The 18,487-nt window shown below is 50.9% G+C and overlaps 2 protein-coding genes and 4 non-coding genes across 13 annotated transcripts; all 6 read left to right on the top strand.

Annotated features, from left to right (window-relative positions):
- The first annotated feature begins 632 nt into the window (after positions 1-632).
- FLT3LG (fms related receptor tyrosine kinase 3 ligand) lies at positions 633-9,998 on the top strand. Of its 6 annotated transcripts, none has more exons than XM_036833274.1 (8): positions 633-694; positions 1,030-1,096; positions 1,705-1,815; positions 2,262-2,315; positions 2,516-2,659; positions 3,191-3,275; positions 7,139-7,326; positions 9,769-9,998. In XM_036833274.1, the coding sequence occupies exons 2-8, from the start codon at positions 1,064-1,066 to the stop codon at positions 9,979-9,981; spliced, it is 828 nt and encodes a 275-aa protein (XP_036689169.1). In that variant the 5' UTR covers positions 633-694; positions 1,030-1,063; the 3' UTR covers positions 9,982-9,998. The 6 variants fall into 6 exon arrangements, with proteins under 6 accessions (XP_036689169.1, XP_036689167.1, XP_036689168.1 ...); XM_036833272.1 differs by having other exon boundaries at positions 3,137-3,275; XM_036833273.1 differs by having other exon boundaries at positions 3,191-3,281; positions 9,769-9,992.
- Positions 9,999-10,975: 977 nt separating this feature from the next.
- RPL13A (ribosomal protein L13a) lies at positions 10,976-14,747 on the top strand. 3 transcript variants are annotated; one of them, XM_036833260.1, is made up of 8 exons: positions 10,976-11,057; positions 12,646-12,718; positions 13,088-13,153; positions 13,363-13,464; positions 13,670-13,755; positions 13,935-13,994; positions 14,318-14,440; positions 14,632-14,747. In XM_036833260.1, exons 1-8 carry the CDS (start codon positions 11,043-11,045, stop codon positions 14,716-14,718), a joined length of 612 nt encoding a protein of 203 aa, XP_036689155.1. In that variant the 5' UTR covers positions 10,976-11,042; the 3' UTR covers positions 14,719-14,747. The 3 variants fall into 3 exon arrangements, with proteins under 3 accessions (XP_036689155.1, XP_036689156.1, XP_036689157.1); XM_036833262.1 differs by lacking the exon at positions 10,976-11,057 and adding an exon at positions 11,174-11,192; XM_036833261.1 differs by lacking the exon at positions 13,088-13,153.
- On the top strand, positions 12,762-12,845 carry LOC118886012. Its single transcript, XR_005017643.1, has one exon. It is a non-coding gene; the product is annotated as a small nucleolar RNA Z195/SNORD33/SNORD32 family (small nucleolar RNA).
- On the top strand, positions 13,502-13,586 carry LOC118886011. Its single transcript, XR_005017642.1, has one exon. It is a non-coding gene; the product is annotated as a small nucleolar RNA Z195/SNORD33/SNORD32 family (small nucleolar RNA).
- Positions 13,795-13,865, top strand: LOC118886013. Its single transcript, XR_005017644.1, has one exon. It is a non-coding gene; the product is annotated as a small nucleolar RNA SNORD34 (small nucleolar RNA).
- On the top strand, positions 14,070-14,156 carry LOC118886017. The gene has a single exon (XR_005017647.1). It is a non-coding gene; the product is annotated as a small nucleolar RNA SNORD35 (small nucleolar RNA).
- Positions 14,748-18,487: the final 3,740 nt, after the last annotated feature.

Here is an 18,487-nt window from a genome sequence, read left to right as displayed (position 1 = left end):
GCAGAGGAGGGACGTGAGGGGACTTAGGTCTTCACAGGCTCCCTCTGGCTGCATATGGAGAACAGGCTGTGGCAGGTGAGGGCTGAGGCAGGGAAGCTGATGAGGTGAGTAGGGAACAGTGATATTCAGGCGTGTGATGGTGGCGGCAGTGGGGGTGATGAGAGGTGGTCGGATTCTGGATACATTTTGATGGTCAGCCAACAACTTTGCTGATGGACTGGACTGTCAGTGGACAGTGAGAGGCAAACAGAGTCACAAGTTCCCTCCATGCCTTTGGGCCTGAACACCTGAAAGGATGGAGCTGTCACTTACCTCGATGTGGAAGGTGACCGGGGTTGGGGGCTGGGGCTGAGGTTTCAAGGCAAAGATGAAGGGCTCGGGGTGACCTCCTCCTGGCCCTGTGTGATTAGCTCTAGCTAGAGACAGATCCACGTTGGAACCGCAGCTCTCCATTCACTGTGTCCCCCCACCCCCCCCACCCAGGGAACAACCCAACCTCAGCCCGCTTGAGCGGGAGTCCCACTGAGGCGCCCTTTGGGGCGTCAGCTGCCACTGTCACCACCAGGTGGCGCCCCTTGCACCACCCCGATCCCCACCCGCCCAGCTCACTATCTCCCCCCAATATTTCCTTTCACTTTCGATCTCCGGCTGTCACCCGGCGTGGCCCCTTCCACACCCAGCTGGGGCAAGCCTGGTGCGTGAGGAGAAATGGGCTCCTGGTCCCCGAAGGGCGGGGCCGGGATCCCCCTCTTGGGGCTGAGCGGAGAGGCGTGGGGGTCGGGTTCCTGGGTCCCTGGCCTGGGGAGGGTTGCGGGCACCGGACGTCGGGGTTCTTAGAAGGGGAGATGAGGAGTTTTCACCATAACCGTGCTTCACGCAGGAAGCTCTATAGAGTAGGAGGCGGAAACTTAGCCACATCAAAGGACCGAGGGAGGGGCGGAGGGGCGGGGAGGTGGAGGGGCGGGAGGGGCGGGCAAGGAAGGGGCTGGGGTGCGGGGGTCCGAGACTCGCTCTTCTGTGCCTTCCAAGATCCGGCCACAGGCATGAGGGGCCCCGGGCCGAAATGATAGTGCTGGCGCCAGCCTGGAGCCCAACTGTGCGTATCCCTGGGGGTTAAGGTGGGGCAAAGGAAGAGTGGTGTCCAGATGGGCAGAGCTGAGAGGGGACAGGGACAGAGTTGGGGGGAGATGGACGGGGTGGGGGAGATGGACAGAGTTGGGAGGAGATGGACAGAGTTGCGGGGAGATGGACAGGGGTGGGGGAGATGGACAGGGGTTGGGGGAGATGGGTAAGGGTCGGGGGAAGAAACAGGGAGGTGGGTACAAGTGGGAAAGATGGGACCCAGACTGAGGGAGAAACAGGAGAGATGAGCATGGAGGGGCAGAGGAATGGACAGAGATGAGAAAATCCTGGGCAGAAGTGAGCAGAAGTGGAGAGAGATGGGTCGAGGTAGGGAGATGGGGGGCGAAACAGATGGGGCAGAGGAGGGTGAAACCTGGTCAGCACCCGACCAGAGGCAGAAAGAGATACAGGAAAGATGGTCAGAGGTGGGCACACAGGAGCCAAGAGGAGGAGGAGCCGAGAAGTGGAAGAGCTGGAAAGGAGAAAGAGGGAAGAGAGAAAAGGGGGCTGGAGGGGGCAGCCTCGACGAGGGAGGGGGGCGGGCGTGGAGCCAGTGGGGCCCTCACTCCGCGCCGCCCGCAGACCTCCCTGCTGCTCTTGCTGCTGCTGAGCCCCGGCCTCCGCGGGACCCCGGACTGCTCCTTCCCCCACAGCCCCATCTCCTCCACCTTCACCAGCACCATCGGCAAGCTGGTGAGCGTCCCTGCTCCAAATCCGAGGCCGAGGTTCTGTCTCTGGGTTTGAGTTCCCCCTGTCTAGGTCTCTGTGGCTCCGTCTCCCCACTCTGGGTCCCCGTCCCCTTCTCCCTAGGTCCCTGTCCCCCTCTCTCTGGGTCCCCGCCCCCTCCGGGTCTCTGTCCCCCTATCTCTGGGTACCCACCCCGCCCGGGTCTCTGTACCCCTCTCTCTGGGTCCCCATCTCCCCACCCTGGGTCCCCGCCCCCTTCTCCCTAGGTCCCTGTCCCCCTCTCTCTGGGTCCCCGCCCCCTCCGGGTCTCTGTACCCCTCTCTCTGGGTCCCCATCTCCCCACCCTGGGTCCCTGCCACCTTCTCTCTGGGTCCCTGTCCCCCCGCCCCCGGGTCCCCATAGCTCTCTTTCCTCCTGTCTGCAGCCAGGCCTGACCCTGTTTTCTCCCGCAGTCCGACTACCTGCTTCAAGATTACCCAGTCACTGTTGCCTCCAACCTGCAGGACGTGAGTCACAGATGGGAGGGGCCCGGGATGGAGGTGGGAAGGAGAGATTCAAGATTCACCACCCCTCAGGGAGCCAGGCTAGTGTGCTGACCCGGCCCCCTCCTCCCCCGGGACCCTGGAGTCCCGGCCCCCAGCCCCACCAGTTAAGCGCCCTGCCCCCTCCGCCCACGGGACCCAGAGCCTGGGTGGTCTCTCCCCAGGACGAGCTCTGTGGGGCTTTCTGGCGTCTGGTCCTGGCCCAGCGCTGGATGGGACGGCTCAAGACCGTGGCTGGGTCCCAGATGGGGAAACTGCTGGAGGCTGTCAACACCGAGATACACTTCGTCACCTCATGTGCCTTCCAGGTCAGCCCTGAACTTGGGGAACAAGTGAGGGGAGCGTGATGCTTTCCTAGGGATTGGAAGCAAAGGTCTGCTAGGCCTTACTGGAGATTTCCTTTGACCTGAGCAGCCTGAGGGAGGTGGAGCTGGAAGTCCAGTCCTGCTGGGGGCCCTCAGTGCTGGGAAGTGACAATTCTCTAAGTACTGGAGGATGGCCAGGGGTCTGAGCCCAACGCACCAATTCTAAGTTTGTTTCTCAGGCCCTGTTGAAGGATGTTGCTAAGGGGTTCTCACCCCTAGCAACCCGGAGAAGGAGGGGATGTAAACTCCCTCCTGATCCAGGTCTGACTGGACCGCATTGCTAGACATTGCTAAGGAGGCTTCCCCCTAGCAACCTGGGGGAGCAAGGCTCCAAACCCTCTGTGAGATCCAGGCCTTGCCCTTGACCTGAGGTGACGCTGGGGGTGATGCCGTGGTGACGTCTCCCTCCCCTGCCCCCAGCCCCTCCCCAGCTGTCTTCGCTTCGTCCAGGCCAACATCTCCCACCTCCTGCAGGACACTTCCCAGCAGCTGGTGGCCTTGAAGCCCTGGATCACCCGCCGGAATTTCTCCAGGTGCCTGGAGCTGCAGTGTCAGCCGGGTAAAGGTGCCCAGCGCCCCATAGCCCACCGCCCCACCCCCTCCTCTCCCACCTTCACTAGGCCCTCACCCCTTCCACTCAGGGCTCCCCAGACCCCACCGTGCTCCTTTGGGCTGTGTGACTTTGGGCCTGTCATCCCCCTCTGGGCCTCAGTTTACCCATCTCTGAGAAGGGAATAACCATCCCTGCCTGTTTCTCTGAGGTAGCTCTATACCATAGAAATAGAGTCACACGTTTGAGTGTAAATTTTGTTGTAGCTGTGTTTAAAAAAAGTTAAAAAGAAAAAAGGTTAATTCATTTATTTTTCAGGATTCTTAATGTTTGTTATTTTTTAGCATGTTATTGGTGGATTTATTTTTTAAACTTTTTTATGTTGGGATAATTACAGATTCAAAGGAAAGGGGCATAGAATCTGTACAGGGAGGTCCTGCACACCCTTCACCCAGCCTCCCCAGTGGTACCTTTTGCTTGGTAACATTAATTATAGCACTATGTCAAAACCAAGAAATTGACATGGGTACAATCCACAGAGTTTATTCAGAGTTTACCAGTTATATATGCATGCATGCATGTGTGTGAGTATTAGTTTGTTACAGCTGCTGTAACAAAGTACCACCAACTAGGTTATTGAAGCAGCAGAAGTTTATCTTCTTACAGTTGGGAAATTGAGGTGTCAGTAGGACTAGCTTCTTCTGAGGGCTGTGAGGGAAGGATCTGTTTCAGGTCTCTCTCCTTGGCTTATAGATGGCCATTTTCATGTTCACATGGCACTCTCCCCCTATGCATATCTCTGTGTCTAGATTTCCCCTTCTTATAAGGATACCAGTCATATTGGATTAGGGCCCACCATTAACAACCTCATTTTAACTTGATCACCTCTTTGCAGACCTGATCTCCAAATAAGGGCACATTCTGAGGTACTGTGGGCTAGGATTTCATCATATGAATTTTGAGGGACACATTCAACCCCTAAAAGAGAGAGTGTGTGTGTGTGTATATATGTGTGTCTATGTAATTTTATCACACATGTAGCTTTGTGTAACCACATGTGAGTTTCTGCAACTAGATCTCATCCTAAAACTCCCATCCTAACCCCTGTCAACCAGTAATCTGTTCTCTATAACGATGTTATTGAATTTATTATTATTATTATTTTTTTTTTTGGCTGTGCTGCATGGCTTGCAGGATCTTTGTTCCCCAACCAGAGATCAAACCCGTGCCACCTGCAGTGGAAGCGTGTAGTCCTAACCACTGGACCGCCCGGGAATTCTGTGATGTTATTGAATTTATTTATTTATTTAGCGGAGTCTTAACCACTGGACCACCAGGGAAGTCCCTTGAATTTAATTCTCATAATTTTATAGTTTTTAAAATAATATTTAAATCACAAGTTTTTTGGGGGGCCACGCCCCACAACTTGTGGGATTTTAGTTCCCTGATCAGGGATCGAACCAGGGCCCTCGGCAGTGAGAGCTCACTGTCCTAACCGCTGGACCGCCAGGGAAGTCCCTAAACCACAAATTTTACCAACTCAATATTTTTTATTTAATCCAATATATTTTAACCCAAGATATCATTTCAACACATAATCAATATTTTTAAAAATTACTTAATGAGGTATTTCACATCCTTTTTTCCCTACTAAGTCTTTAAGAATTGGTGTGTATTTTACACGGACAGCACATCTCAGTTCAGATTGGCCGCAGGTCACATATTTAGTCGCCACATGAGGCAAGTGGCCGCCATATTGGATGGACCAGCCCTAAAGTTTCAAAGTGGGGAATTCCCTAGAGGTCCCGTGGTTAGGACTCTGAGCTTTTGCCGCCAAGGGCACAGGTTCAGTCCCTGGTCAGGGAACTAAGATCCTGCAAGCCACGTGGTGCGGCCAAAAAAAAAAAAGTTTCAAAGTGAAATAACTTTATTGGAATATGACGAGAGACCACGCCCTGTGAAAACTTAACTTGTTCAATTTATTAAGTTTTCCTTTATGGCCAAGTATATAATCAGTTTTGTAACTGAACAAGGTCTTAGGAAAATAATAGATTTTTTTTTTTTTTTTTTTTTTTGGTATGATCAGGATTGAATCAGTGTGTATATATTCTATCAACCTTATCTTGGTATTATTCAGAGACTTTCTGACTTCGTTATATTTGTCTACAAGATCTGTCAAGTTCTGAGAGGGATGGTTAAAAACCTCCCGCTCTAGGAACTTGCCTGGCGGTCCAGTGGTTAGGACTCCATGCTTCCACTGCAGGGGGCACAGGTTCCATCCCTGGTCAGATCCCGCAAGCCGTGCGGGGGGTGGGGGTGGGGGGACATAAGAAAACCTCCCACTCTAATTATATTCTTCTCAATTTCTTCCTGCATTTCCAATCGTTTAGTCATTTATAGATATATAAATTATTTGTTTGTTTGTTTGTTTATTTATTTTTGGCCACGTTGGGTCTTCGTTGCTGGCGCGGGCTTTCTCTAGTTGCGGTGAGCGGGGGCTACTCTTCATTGTGGTGCGCGGGCTTCTCATTGCGGTGGCTTCTCCTGTTGCGGAGCACAGGCTCTAGGTGCGTGGGTTTCAGTAGCCGTGGTGCGCGGGCTCAGTAGTTGTGGCTCTCGGGCTCTAGAGCGCAGGCTCAGTAGTTGTGGTGCATGGGCTTAGTTGCTCCGCGGCATGTGGGATCTTCCCGGACCAGGGATCGAAGCCATGTCCCCTGCATTGGCAGGCGGATTCTTAACCACTGCGCCACCAGAGAAGTCCTAGTCATTTACATTTAACGTTGTCATTTGTATTTACATGTATCACTAATCATTCATTCAACCAACCTTTATTAACCATCTCCCTGGTGCCTGGCATTGGAGACACAGCACAAAACAAGATCAAGTCCATGTCCATGGGAGGCTGACCTGCTAATAAAGGAGACAGATAATAAACATGTAAACATATAATTAATCAGGAAAATATCTGAGTGTAACGAGCCCCATGCAGGCAAATTAAAACAGGGTGATGGAATCATGGGCTGAGGTGGCTGACTGGAAAGTCACTGAAAGTTGACAAGGGAACAGCCAGTGCAAAGGCCCTGAGGCAGAAACCTGCCTACCCGTTTAAGGAATCATGAGGAGGCCCCAGTGGCTGAGGCCAAGTAAGCAAAGGGGAGAAGGTGGGGGGTGAGGGTTCAGAAGGAACAAAGGGGGCCAGATCAAGTGGGGCCTTGTGAGCCATCATAGCTTCACACATTGTATCTTTCATTGTTCTATTATGTCCATTCATCCACTCAGATATTTACTTTATGTAAATTAAACTATTATTTCATCAGCACTAAGTAGTAGGTTCTGGCAATAAGGCTCCTGTCACCCTCATGTAGCTCATAGACTATTGGGGGAAGAAGACAAATATGCAAATTGATACATAAGCACTAGACACACATTTGTCCCTTTATAAAAAATAAAATGTAGGGAATTCCCTGGAGGTCCACTGGTTAGGACTTCCACACTTCCACTGGCAGGGGCCTGGGTTCGATCCCTGGTCGGGGAACTAAGATCCCACATGCCGTGCGGGCAAAAAGAAAAAAAAAAGAAAAATGATATATTTGAAATAAAAAGTTATTAGTGGCTTTAAAAAATAAATAAAATTCAACCTTACTACGTGCTAGACACTGTTCTAAGCACTTTCGGTATATTCACGCATTTAATCTTTGTGACAACCTTATGAAGTCGACACAATAATTATCCCCATTTTATGGATGAGGTGACTGAGGCCCAGAGAAGTGAGCAGCCCACCCAAGGTCACACAGCAGGACCAGGCAGGCCTTTTTTTTCCTTCCCTGGCCTGGCCCTTCTTCTCAGTCACCCAGCCTCCTCTCTCCTGGCAGACTCCTCCACCCTGCTGCCCCCAAGGAGTCCCGGGGCCTTGGGGGCCACATCCCTGCCGGCCCCGCAGGCCCCTCTTCTGCTCCTCTTGCTGCTGCTGCTGCTGCCCGTGGCCCTCCTGCTGCTGGCCGCTGCCTGGTGCCTGCACTGGCGAAGGAAGAGACAGAGGATGCCTTACCCTGGGGAGCGGGTGAGCCAGTGGGGTGGGCAGAGGGCATGGCCGGAGTCAGCTGATCCTTTGGGGGCCATACGTGCCCTGCCTGGAGCACTGACTCCTCATCAAGCTGAGGACCCTGGATTTGGTGTTGGTGTGGGTGGCCTGTGTGGAGGGGGGCCTTGAGCAGGGAAGGTGTGGGTCAGTCCGGATGCAAGAAGACCCTTCTGGGGCCATGGAGGGGGACAGACTGGAACAGACAGCAGACTGGAGGCCAAAGTGGAGGCTGCTGGGCGAGGGTCCAGGGAGAGAGGACCAGGCCTGAGCCAGGGCCGGACCACGGGGACGGAGAGGAGGGGACGGGCAGAGTCAGGGGTCAGGGATCATCAGGAGGGATGGGGCTGGAGACTGACAGGCTTGGTGGGGGGTGGGAGGAAGGAGGAAGGGGAGGTGGCGCAAGCCGAGGACGCTGGGTCTGGCCCAGTGGGGAACCTGGGGGGAGGAGGGAGATTTGGGAAAGACAGTGAGCTCAGTGGGGACCTGCGGACATGAGGACACCACCCACCCCAACCTCCGGGGAGGTATTTGGATACAGGAGTCTGCAAGCCAGGAGAGAGCGGCCTCCTGGAGCAGGCAGAGGGGACCGCCTCTGCAAAGCCCTCCTGGTGTGAAAAAGGTCAGGGTGTTCTAGCAACTTCGCCCAGCCTGGGGTGGGTGGGTGGGGGATTGAAAATGGCACAGCAACATCTAGGCCTCAAAGTCGAGGTAAGGGAGCTGAGACTTCTCACCTAGGGCAGCAGGAAGAGGAAGCCCCAGAGGCAAACTTGGGAACCAGTCTGGGGGCAGAAGGTGGGTGGTTCCCCGAGGGAGGAAGGAGTGGAGGGCCCAGGTTCCCAATGTGCTCAGAGGGATCTAACAAGAAACATCTGGCATCAATGGCTTACACGTAGAGTGCCTCAGTGTCTCAGGTCTTGTGCTGGAGCTTTCTACAAATTAACTCACTTAATTGAGAAGCTGGTGCCATTATTATCCCCATTTCACAGAGGCGGAAACCAAGGCCCAGAGAGGTAAATCATTTGCCAAAAGTCACACAGCTCATGAGTGACAGAGCCAAGATTTGACTCTGGGCCTTCTGATTCCGGCTTCTGTGCCTTTCACTCTTCTGCCTCAGTTTCCTTATCTGTACAAAAGACTCTAATAATAATCCTTCTACCATAGAGTTGTTGAGAGGTTAAGGGAAGTGACCACGAAAAACCCTTTGAGCAATGCTGTCCAATGAAATAGAATATAAGCCACACATGTGATTTTAAATTTTCTAGTAGCTGAATCTTTTTTTAAAGTAAAAATAAGCAGGTTAGTATAAAGAATATATTTTAGGGAATCCCCTGGTGGTCCAGTGGTTAGGACTCTGTGCTTCCACTGCAGGGGTCACGGGTTTGATTCTTGGTCGGGGAACTAAGATCCCGTAAGCCCAGTGGTGTGGCCAAAAAAAAGAATATATTTTATTTCACCCTGTGTATCCAAAATGTTGTCATCTCAACATGTAATCAATACTTTAAAAAATTATCGGTGAGATATTTTTACATTCTTTTTTTCATAACAAGTCTTCAGAACGTAGTGTGTATGCTACACTCACAGCACATCGCAATGCATATGCGAAATTTTTATCAGAAATATTTGATCAGTATTTAGATTCCATGAAATTTACAGCTGCATAAGTAGATTCGTATACTCAAGTTCTTTGAAACCTACAGAAGTTTTCCAGTAACTGGATCACGGAACAATTTCTAAATTAAATGATCTTTCATGTCAGCATTTGTTTTGGGGAGTACTTTTTTTTTTTTTTTTGGCTGCATTGGGTCTTCGTTGCTATGCACGGGCTTTCTCTAGTTGTGGTGAGCGGGGGCTACTCTTTGTTGTGGTGCGAGGACTTCTCATTGCAGAGCACAGGCTCTAGAGCGCAGGCTCAGTACTTGTGGTGCACGAGCTTAATAGCTCTGCGGCATATGGGATCTTCCCGGATCAGGGCTTGAATCCGTGTCCCCTGCATTGGTAGGCGGACTTCTAACCACTGCGCCACCAGGGACATCCCCGAGATACAATTTTCAATTGAGAAGTTTTCCTCCTACCCTTGTCCCTGTTCACACCCTGTTTTCCCACTCTCCCAAAAACCACACTATTTAAGTTTAAATTAGGTAAAATGAAAAACTCAGTTTCTCAGTTTTGCTGGCCACATTTACAGTGCCCAGTATTCACATGTGGCTGGTATCACAGCTGTCCTGGAGAGCGCAGATCTCTCATGGTTGCAGAGAGTTACTTCTCTCGGCCAGCGATGCCCAAACACATAGTGAGCATTCAGGGTGAATGGAGTTGGTTTTGGCATTGAGACTGTGCCAAGCCCTGAGCTTGGTGCTTTCCTCTCCTCTGTCCACGGAGCCTCAAACAGCCCAGTGAGTCATCTATCATCCCATTTTACAGAGGAGGACACTGAGGCCCAGAGAGAGGAGTCACCTGCCCGAGGACACAGAGTCGGAACTTGGAGGAAGTCAGCTAGAAACTGGTCCTTTCCTTGGCCACATTGCTCCTGTCACTGTCTCCCCAGGATGGAGGCAACGCCAGCACCCAGCAGCGGCCCCGGCCTCACCCTCCCCCCTCTGTACAAAGCCCTTGTCCCCAGGAAATTGTATATAAATCATCCTTTTCTACCAGCTCTGGCCAGGCCTGTCTGTGGATGGGACAGGGTGAGTGGATGGGGCAGTTTGGGTTTGGGTCTTGGTTTTTCAGTTAATGCAGTGTTTCATTCAATACCTATTTTCTGAGGCCTCCTGGGCCCCAGGGCCAGTGCAGGGCAAGGCTGGGACCCAGATGTGAGTGAGAACCAGCCCCACCCTCTCAGGGTTCCTGGTCCATGGGTGAGAAGACAGGGGCCCCAGAGAGCCCCAGTACAGGATGACACACGCTCTAATGGAGGTAGCATAGGCACTGTGGGAGCCCCGAGGATGTACCTGAGCCAGCCTGAGATAACAGGGAGGCTCTCTAGAGAGAAGGACTCAAGCCAGATTTTAGAAGGTGGGGGTGGAGGGGAGGGCATCCCAGTCAAGGGGCACCGCCAAAGCAAAGGCTTTGTCCAGAAAGTGAGAAGCTCCTTTGGGGAACACTCAGGCATCTAGAAGTCATTCCTTCATACGTTAGATCTCATAGGGAAGACTATCTCCACCTTTTTGACAGGTGAGGACACTGAGGCCCATACACGGCCAGGGATTTAGCCAGATCACAAGGAAGCCGGACAGGCACCGAAATCCAGATCTCTAAGCCTAGACTGAGCGCTAAAGGGCAAGCCTCGTTGCCTGCTGTGGGCCTACACGTGATATCGCTTTAGGGGTTAAGAGCGCTTCTCCTCCAGCCTTCTCGCCCCCGCCCCACCGCAAACACAGCGAGCAACTCGCGCGAGGATTACCAGCCCCTCCTAAATACGGCAATAGAGGCTGAACAGCCCCGCCCCCGCAGAGCCCCCTCCTACCCCACGTGATCTCGCCCGGCACAGCCATGGCCGCCTAGGTTCGATAGAAACGATACTGATTGGACAGTCAAAAGATGACCCGCCTTCCAGTGGGCCTTTCTGCGCACGCGCAAGGCACTCTGGCCAATGAAAAGACGGAAAGCGCCCGTGTTGCGTCACTTCCTCCGCCCCTGTTTCAAGGGATAAGAAACCCTGCGGTTAAGGTTCCTTCTTTCCCAGGCGGCTGCCGAAGATGGCGGAGGGACAGGTACAGCCTCTGCGCGGGCCGGAGCGGTGTGGGGCCGGGTGGGGTCGAGACCGGACCGGGGTTGGACCTCTTTCCTCTCGTAAGTGTACTGTGGAACTTAAGATCGACAACTGAGCAAAACAGAAAGCTTTCGGGGTAAGAGGAACCCAAAACGGAAATATAAAACGGTTTTTACGCTCTCGGCTGGCTAGAATGCGGCATCATTTTTCGCCCAGGGGGCAGTGATCGGGGCTTCCAGCACAAGAAAAGTTATTTTAAAACTAGGCCTGATTTACCTTGATTTTGGCCGGGCCTTGGCCGAATTGGGCCAGTGTGTCCTCAGCGGTGGGGAAGCACGCGGAAGGCAGCTGCGCGGCCAGGGGACGAAGAGAAGCCGAGGTTTGGCCAAGATGGAGGGTATTTCCGCCCTGCCCAAGGCGCGGGTTGTTTCGGCCTCGTGGGAGTGCGCATCAGGGTTCCCTTGCAGCTGTGGGTATTTTAGCGCGAAATTTTTGCAGTGGGTCGAGAGAGCTCCTGCCTACAGGGCATGCAGGCACGAATTGTTATTTTCCTTCCTCTTGGGGGTCGAGGAAGTCTAAAGGTCTGCTGGTGCTGGAAACAGGATTGTGATGAAATGTTCACAGCCCTGGGATATCGTTTGTCCTTAACGACCTGGAGGCCCTCAAGGACGGCAGCAGAAACTTAATTCTGACTTTGCCCAGTCTTCTTGTGTAACCTATTCGATATAAAGGAAAGGATGCCTCTGGAAGGGGTGTGCCTGTGATGGGTCTGTGGTTCAGGAAGGAAAACCACGTTTGGGGCCAGGCAAGTGGTAGAGTTCTCCGAAACCGTGTCCCTGCATTTACGGCGCTTGGTACCGTTTGCCTTGTATTTTGTGTAATTCAGTTAATTTATCATAGTGTTCCTGAAACAGATATTGGAGATTTGGAGGGTTTTGACCCAAGTTATGTTGTCAGGAAGTCTGGTTTTAGATTTTGTGGCCTTTTGCACCGGCTTCCAAAAATCATAACATGTATAGCAAGCCCTTGGTAAAGACTTGGGACTTGTGCACTTGACAAGAAGTTGAGGATTGGCGTTTGAGCAGTTCGCCGGAGGATGCAAATCTAGTCAATACCAGAGCCAGCCAGGGCTTTAGACTACCCTTCCTAGCTTCATCCGCTCTGAACCTTCATGCTAGAAAAGTATCTGAGACCAGGACAGAACCAGATTCTGTCGAGATTCTGCAGCTTGTATCCAGATCACAGGTTCTTCTGCCTGGAGGATCAGTATTGCCAGTCTGGGTTCAGATTGTAGCTCATTTGCTGACTGTCAAGCATAATCTGGGCATAAAGATTCTTGCCCTTCAAGCAGCAGAGATGTGAGGGGAGTCCTTTGGTATCTTATTCCACTTACTGAAATTCTGAGTCAGTCACTTGCTCTCTTGGCCTTGTCTGTAAAGTGAGCCTTAGGTCCTAGTTTCTGGGTCTCGTACTTGGTTAACAGGTACCCTGGGAGGTAGGTGAAATGAACAAGTAGGGAGGAATGATTGTTGGAGGTGGGGAGTCAAAGCTGTGGGTGCCTCTGAGCCCTCTCAACCTGTTTCCAACAGGTCCTGGTTCTCGATGGCCGAGGCCATCTCCTGGGCCGCCTGGCAGCCATCGTGGCTAAGCAGGTGCTTCTGGGTAAGTCTGCCCCCTGCCCGTAGCTCCCCCGGACACGAGCCTCAAGGTCAGTGATGAGCAAAAATCACCATCTTTCGTTTGAGTCTAACGACCATGAGATCAACCCCATGCACCGCTCTGAGACCTGCCAGCCTCCTCCCCTCCCAGGTTGGGGGCTCTGGGCTCTGTTAGACTAACAAATTGAACTTAAGCATGAGTCCAGCTTCGCCGATTGCTGCTCTGTGACACGGGGCAGGAGACTCCGTGCCTTCCTTGTGCACTGTGGCCAGTTTGAGACGGAAGGAGCCTCCTTTCTGGGTCCTTAGCAGTAACTGGGCCTGCTTCCTAACTTTTGACCTCCTTGATTGTCTCATTTTCCATTCCCTCTAGGTCGAAAGGTGGTGGTTGTGCGCTGTGAGGGCATCAACATTTCTGGCAATTTCTATAGAAACAAGTGTGAGTGAGGGCCTGGGAGGAGGGCTGGAGAGGGTGGACCTCTGTAGGGCTCACGCTTTCACGGGCTCCTAAGCAGTCCCACCAGTGGTGGGAGGTGTTAGTCTGAGTTCCCGAACACGCCCTCGGAAGTAAGGTTGTGTGCTGCGTTGGAAGGAGTTACCATCTGCCTGAGGACTCTTGAGGCCTCACACACACTCCCCTCTTCCCAGTGAAGTACCTGGCATTCCTCCGCAAGCGGATGAACACCAACCCCTCCCGTGGCCCCTACCACTTCCGAGCCCCCAGCCGCATCTTCTGGCGGACAGTGCGAGGTGAGCTGGGCCTGAGGACCACGGGCTGATGGGGCGGGTGGCCGGTGATGAAGACTTTTCCCACTCGTGTTCGAGTTTCCCAACCATGAGATGACTCCACATGCACTACCATCTGAGGCCGCCTGCCTGCCCGCCTGCCCGCCCAGGTGGGGCAGCGGGGTCCTCACATGCCCCACTGAGCAGGCCTGTTGTCCTCTGCCCACAGGCATGCTGCCCCACAAGACCAAGCGAGGCCAGGCCGCTCTGGACCGCCTCAAGGTGTTTGATGGGATCCCGCCACCCTATGACAAGGTGAGCAAGACCCATCTCCCTCAGCGGCATCTTTGTGTCTGGCGTCCGTGATGTTCTGCAGTTACCTACATTGTTTGATCCTCGTGAAAACAGCACTGGCTGAGACGCCTGCCCCAGCCAGCCTTCTTCCCTGTCTGTCCCTCACTCCAGGTCTCTAAGTCCCTCTCCTTCTCTAACAGAAAAAGCGGATGGTGGTTCCTGCCGCCCTCAAGGTTGTGCGTCTGAAGCCTACGCGGAAGGTGAGTTCCGGGGTCTGCTGAGCGATGCCTTGGGGTCCCAGGCTTCCTGGGGGGCGCACCTAGGGCCCTAAGACTGGCAGATGATGGCTTTTTCTCACGATGGTCTGCGGATGCCACTGTGGGCAGTGCCGATAATGCCAATGGCTCAGCTGATGCCAGGAGGAGCAGAGAGCCCTGCCAGGGGTGGCTGTGTCTCTTGAGCGCAGGCTTGCTGCAAAGTTGTACGGCTGGACTGGGACCCTCTAGGACGGGATGTCAGCGCCCCTCCCCTAGTCACCCTGGCCTCGTTTCCTTACAGCTTCGTTTCTCCCTCTCCCCCGCAGTTTGCCTACCTAGGGCGCCTGGCTCATGAGGTTGGCTGGAAGTACCAGGCAGTAACGGCTACACTGGAGGAGAAGAGAAAGGAGAAGGCCAAGATCCACTACCGGAAAAAGAAGCAGCTCATGGTGAGGGCGGGGCTGAGGCTGGAGGGGCACCACGCTTTCTGGGGCAGGGTCTGGGAGCTGATTACTCTTGACTTGGGTCTTTGTTATGCCCTCGGAAGGCTCTGCCTAAGGCCCGGTGTGGGTGGCCCCCTGGGATAAGGGCAGTCCTAGGGAGCAGCCACTAACCACCACCTGTCACCTTGACCCCACAGAGGCTACGGAAGCAGGCCGAAAAGAACATAGAGAAGAAAATCGACCGATTCACAGAGGTCCTCAAGACCCATGGATTCTTAGTCTGAGCCCAATAAAATTGACCGTTTCTTCTTCATGCTTGGCCTGGCCTGCCCTTCCTCCATCGCCACCCTAGGATGTGGGGGACCCCCAGGGGCTGCCGTCCAGGTGCCACAGGCAGCCTGGGGCTTAGAAGACTGGGTATAGCAAAGGGGCCTTAGCCACTGCTGTTTAAGAAAGGCCTTTTTAAAAGCGTAGACAGTTGTAAGGGCTGTGCAGGCAGAATTTGCCTGTGACCTATTCATTCATGAGAGTTTTAGGACATGGACAGTTCGAACAACCCGTGCTGTTGCAATACTGGCAAAAGTGAGCTGGAAGACCTAAGTGGAAGGGCCACTCACGTCGCCTACAGGGAGTCTAAGCTTCCCACATGGTCAGGTACTATACTCTGCAGCTGTTAGGATGTGAGAGAATGCTTGGGCAGCACGAGTCTGGGGTTCTAAAAGGTGTTTATGGAAGGGAAGTACGGCCCAAGGGGTCACAGGCATTGCCCTTGTGTCTTCCCTATATTTTGTGATCCAAAACTAATAAATTATTTTTAAAGAAATTTGGCGTCTTTGCAGTGTGTGTCTGCCATAGAGGCAGGCCCAGGGGAGCAAGGCCCTCGGCTGATGGGAGGCTTTGAAGAATAAAACTGGCTGTGCTCTTTCTGCAGATGATGGATTAGAAACTGCCTTTCGTGGAGGAGTTGACCTTTGTAGAGATTGACATGCCAAGGAATTTGAGATGCCTATGGGATTGGTATTTACGACCTGTAGAGCCTGGTGTTGCCCAGTTTGCATAAAGTTGTCTTCCCTAATTCAGCTGCAAAGTATGGAGTTGCCACCATTCTCTAAAACCAAACCGGTTCCTCACTGTGGGGCATGTGGTCTCTTCCAGTCTGCCATGCTGGGCCAAGCTTAATGTGAAGAAATGGACAAGAAAAAACATTTCGTAAACGGTGGTTAGGCATTAGAGAAAGTGGGATTTGAAAGCTCTTGGTGCTTTGTAAGATTAAAACTAGGCTTGTTAGATCTGTCAGGGTGAGTCCCTGAAAGGGTAAACATTAGGGTACCCAGCCCTGGATAATCACCCTTGGTCACCTCTCAATACTTGACCCAGGTGGGCCCCCATCCCCATCTTACTGATGAGGGTTATGTGCAGTCAGCGGTGTCAGCCAGGATGACACGCAGAGGGGTCAGGTATGACCCAGGTACGCACATCTGTACTGGGAAGAAAGCTAGATTCGTGCTGCCCTTGGGACTGGTGGGCAGTACTTGCTAGTTGGTTCACGGGGCCGATCATAACTTGGGGCACTGTGCCATTCTCTCTTGCTTAATCTCCAAAATGTCTAAGACACCACAGTGGCTTAAATTTTCTCTAAGAATCATTTTGCAAGTGGGTGGTTCCCTACCTCTCCTGGGGCTCCCGCTTACCAGCAGAGCTGCCAACAGAAGCAACTGAAAACCAGAGTTTAAGTCTTAAGTTTAACAGGACTGCATGTAAAAGCACAATATAATCCCCTGGAAACCACAATCCCTTATATTTGGCTTAAAAATGTAAAACTTGCCACTTGTAAAGACACCCACCATTAAAAAGATGAAGACAAAAAAAAAAAAAAGATGAAGACAGGTCAGACTGGGAGAAGTTATTTGCGTATCTCGTGCAGGACTTGAATGCCAAATACAGAGAAAAACTCTTCAAAACTCAGTAACGAGAGATAACCAAATAAAACTTTGGCCAAAACTTGAAAACACGTTTCACCAAAGAAGATACACAAATGCCAATAAATACATGAGAAGATGCTCATCATTCCTCAGAGAGAATGCAAACGAAATCTCCAGGCATAACCTTAATCATTCCTGTGGGACAAGTACAGGGAATCAGAACCTCTGGGCCAACAGAATGAACATTTCCAAAGCTCCAGTTCCATCTTGCCCAACTGCCCACAACCAAAGGACCCTCCAGGTCAGCCTCATCTCCTGGGCTATAGCAACCTTGGAGACCCTGGTCTGTGGGTGGGGTGCAGGGATACGACTTGTTTTAATAGACATTTCTGTGCTCACTGGGGAGGGGGAGGGTCTCCAGGTCTCCGAGCTTTTGGATTTCTGTTGTGAAATGCTAGTAAATGTCTGAAATCTGGCAGAGACAGGGAAATACGCCCTCAAGTGGTAACAACTAGAGTTGGCTGAAGTTTATTATTGGGCAGCAAGGCTGTTTACACTGCAGTTCAAAAAAATCGATGTGGTGGGTTGTAAGCAGCCTTAAAATGATAATGAAATTGAGGGGCTTCCCTGGTGGTCCAGCGGTTAAGACTTCACGCTCCCAATGCAGGGGGCCAGGTTCGATCCCTGGTCAGGGAACTAGATTGCGCATGCTGCAACTAAAAAAAGAAAGATCCTGCATGTCACAACTAAGACCCGGCAGACCCAAATAAATAAATAAATATTTTAAATAATAGTGGTGATAACGAAATTGAATAGAAATGAAAAGGAAAAAAATCAGTGTATTACAGAAAGGAAAGGAGAGAGTTAAAAGACTTAAAAATTAGAAAAGAGAGAGAAGAAGGCAGAGGAGGGTGAGAGAAAGGTGTGTGTGTTTGGTCACAATGCAAAATGTATTTCCTTCTGTGGGTTGTGATCAAAAATATCTAGAAGCTAAGGACCTAAACATCTCCGATTTGGCCTCACCCCTTCAGAGTGAAGCAGTATTTCTTTTCTTTACTCTTCCCTTATCAAAATCTCACCAGCTGCTCAGCAATTTGCAAAATATTGAGCATTTGAGACACGAGACAGGAAATCATACCTAATCTCACCACCTGGAGATGTAAACCACCAGGGCAATATCATGCATTTCCTTCCAGGCTTTTTTCTAAGTTAGAAACTTTTATGCAGACTTTTATATGTAACTTTTGTACATAGTTTATTTTAGCACACATTGTAGACAGCAACTCCAGGACCTGCTTTTTTTTTTTTTTTTTTAACTAAATATCATAAATCCTTTCTAAGTCATTCAAATACTCCAAAACTTACTTTTTCTTCAAAAAATAAATTATAAAGCTACTACAAGGTCACTGGGGGGAAGACATAGCAGGTTCTAAAATGAAAAGTCCCTCCTCAATGCTACCCCAGAAGGACTGAAACAATGATAATTAAAAATGTATCATTCATCACCTATATGTGGAATCTAAAATATGACACAGATGAACTTATGAAACAGAAACAGACTCACAGACATGGAGAGCAAACGTGGTTGCCATGCGGGGCTTGGGGGGAGGGATAGATTGGGAGTTTGGGATTAGCAGATGCCAACTATTATATATAGGTTGGGAAAACAAGGTCCTACTGTGTAGCACAGGGAACTATATTCAATATCCTGTGATAAACCATAATGGAAAAGAATATGAAAATGTATATATATGTATAACTGAATCACTTTGCTGTACAGCAGAAATTAACAACATTGTAAATCAACTATACTTCCATAAAATAAATTTTAAAAAATGTATCGTTCAAAATTCACAAAGCTATCAAGTGTAAAAGAAATTTGAATAATTAAACTTCAAATGATTTTTTGTAAGTTTGTAGCATTTATATTTCTGAAGTTATTACAACTTAAAAGACATCATATATATTATATATACATATATATGCAACCAGCCTTCTCTGTCTATAAGAGCATTTTTTTATGTTGATAAAAAATATACTAAATCTTTGCTGTTCAATATGCAAGCCACTAGCCACATGTGATTACTGAGCATTTGCAATATGAATAGAATGAGTGAAAAATTGAATTTTA

The sequence above is a fragment of the Balaenoptera musculus genome, chromosome 19, assembly GCF_009873245.2.
Source record: "Balaenoptera musculus isolate JJ_BM4_2016_0621 chromosome 19, mBalMus1.pri.v3, whole genome shotgun sequence".
Classification (NCBI taxonomy): Eukaryota; Metazoa; Chordata; class Mammalia; order Artiodactyla; family Balaenopteridae; genus Balaenoptera; species Balaenoptera musculus.
Note: the sequence above shows the minus strand (reverse complement) of the source record. Positions and strands in the feature narration are given on the sequence as shown.

Excerpts from the sequence above, each read along its gene's own strand:
- FLT3LG (XM_036833269.1), top strand. The coding sequence starts at position 1,064 with ATGATAGTGCTGGCGCCAGCCTGGAGCCCAACT. Across the intron at positions 2,660-3,136 it reads TCACCTCATGTGCCTTCCAG|CCCCTCCCCAGCTGTCTTCG; the intron begins GTCAGCCCTGAA and ends CCCTGCCCCCAG. Across the intron at positions 3,282-7,138 it reads GCAGTGTCAGCCGGGTAAAG|ACTCCTCCACCCTGCTGCCC; the intron begins GTGCCCAGCGCC and ends CTCTCCTGGCAG.
- RPL13A (XM_036833260.1), top strand. Across the intron at positions 13,756-13,934 it reads TCCCGCCACCCTATGACAAG|AAAAAGCGGATGGTGGTTCC; the intron begins GTGAGCAAGACC and ends CTTCTCTAACAG. Across the intron at positions 14,441-14,631 it reads GGAAAAAGAAGCAGCTCATG|AGGCTACGGAAGCAGGCCGA; the intron begins GTGAGGGCGGGG and ends TTGACCCCACAG.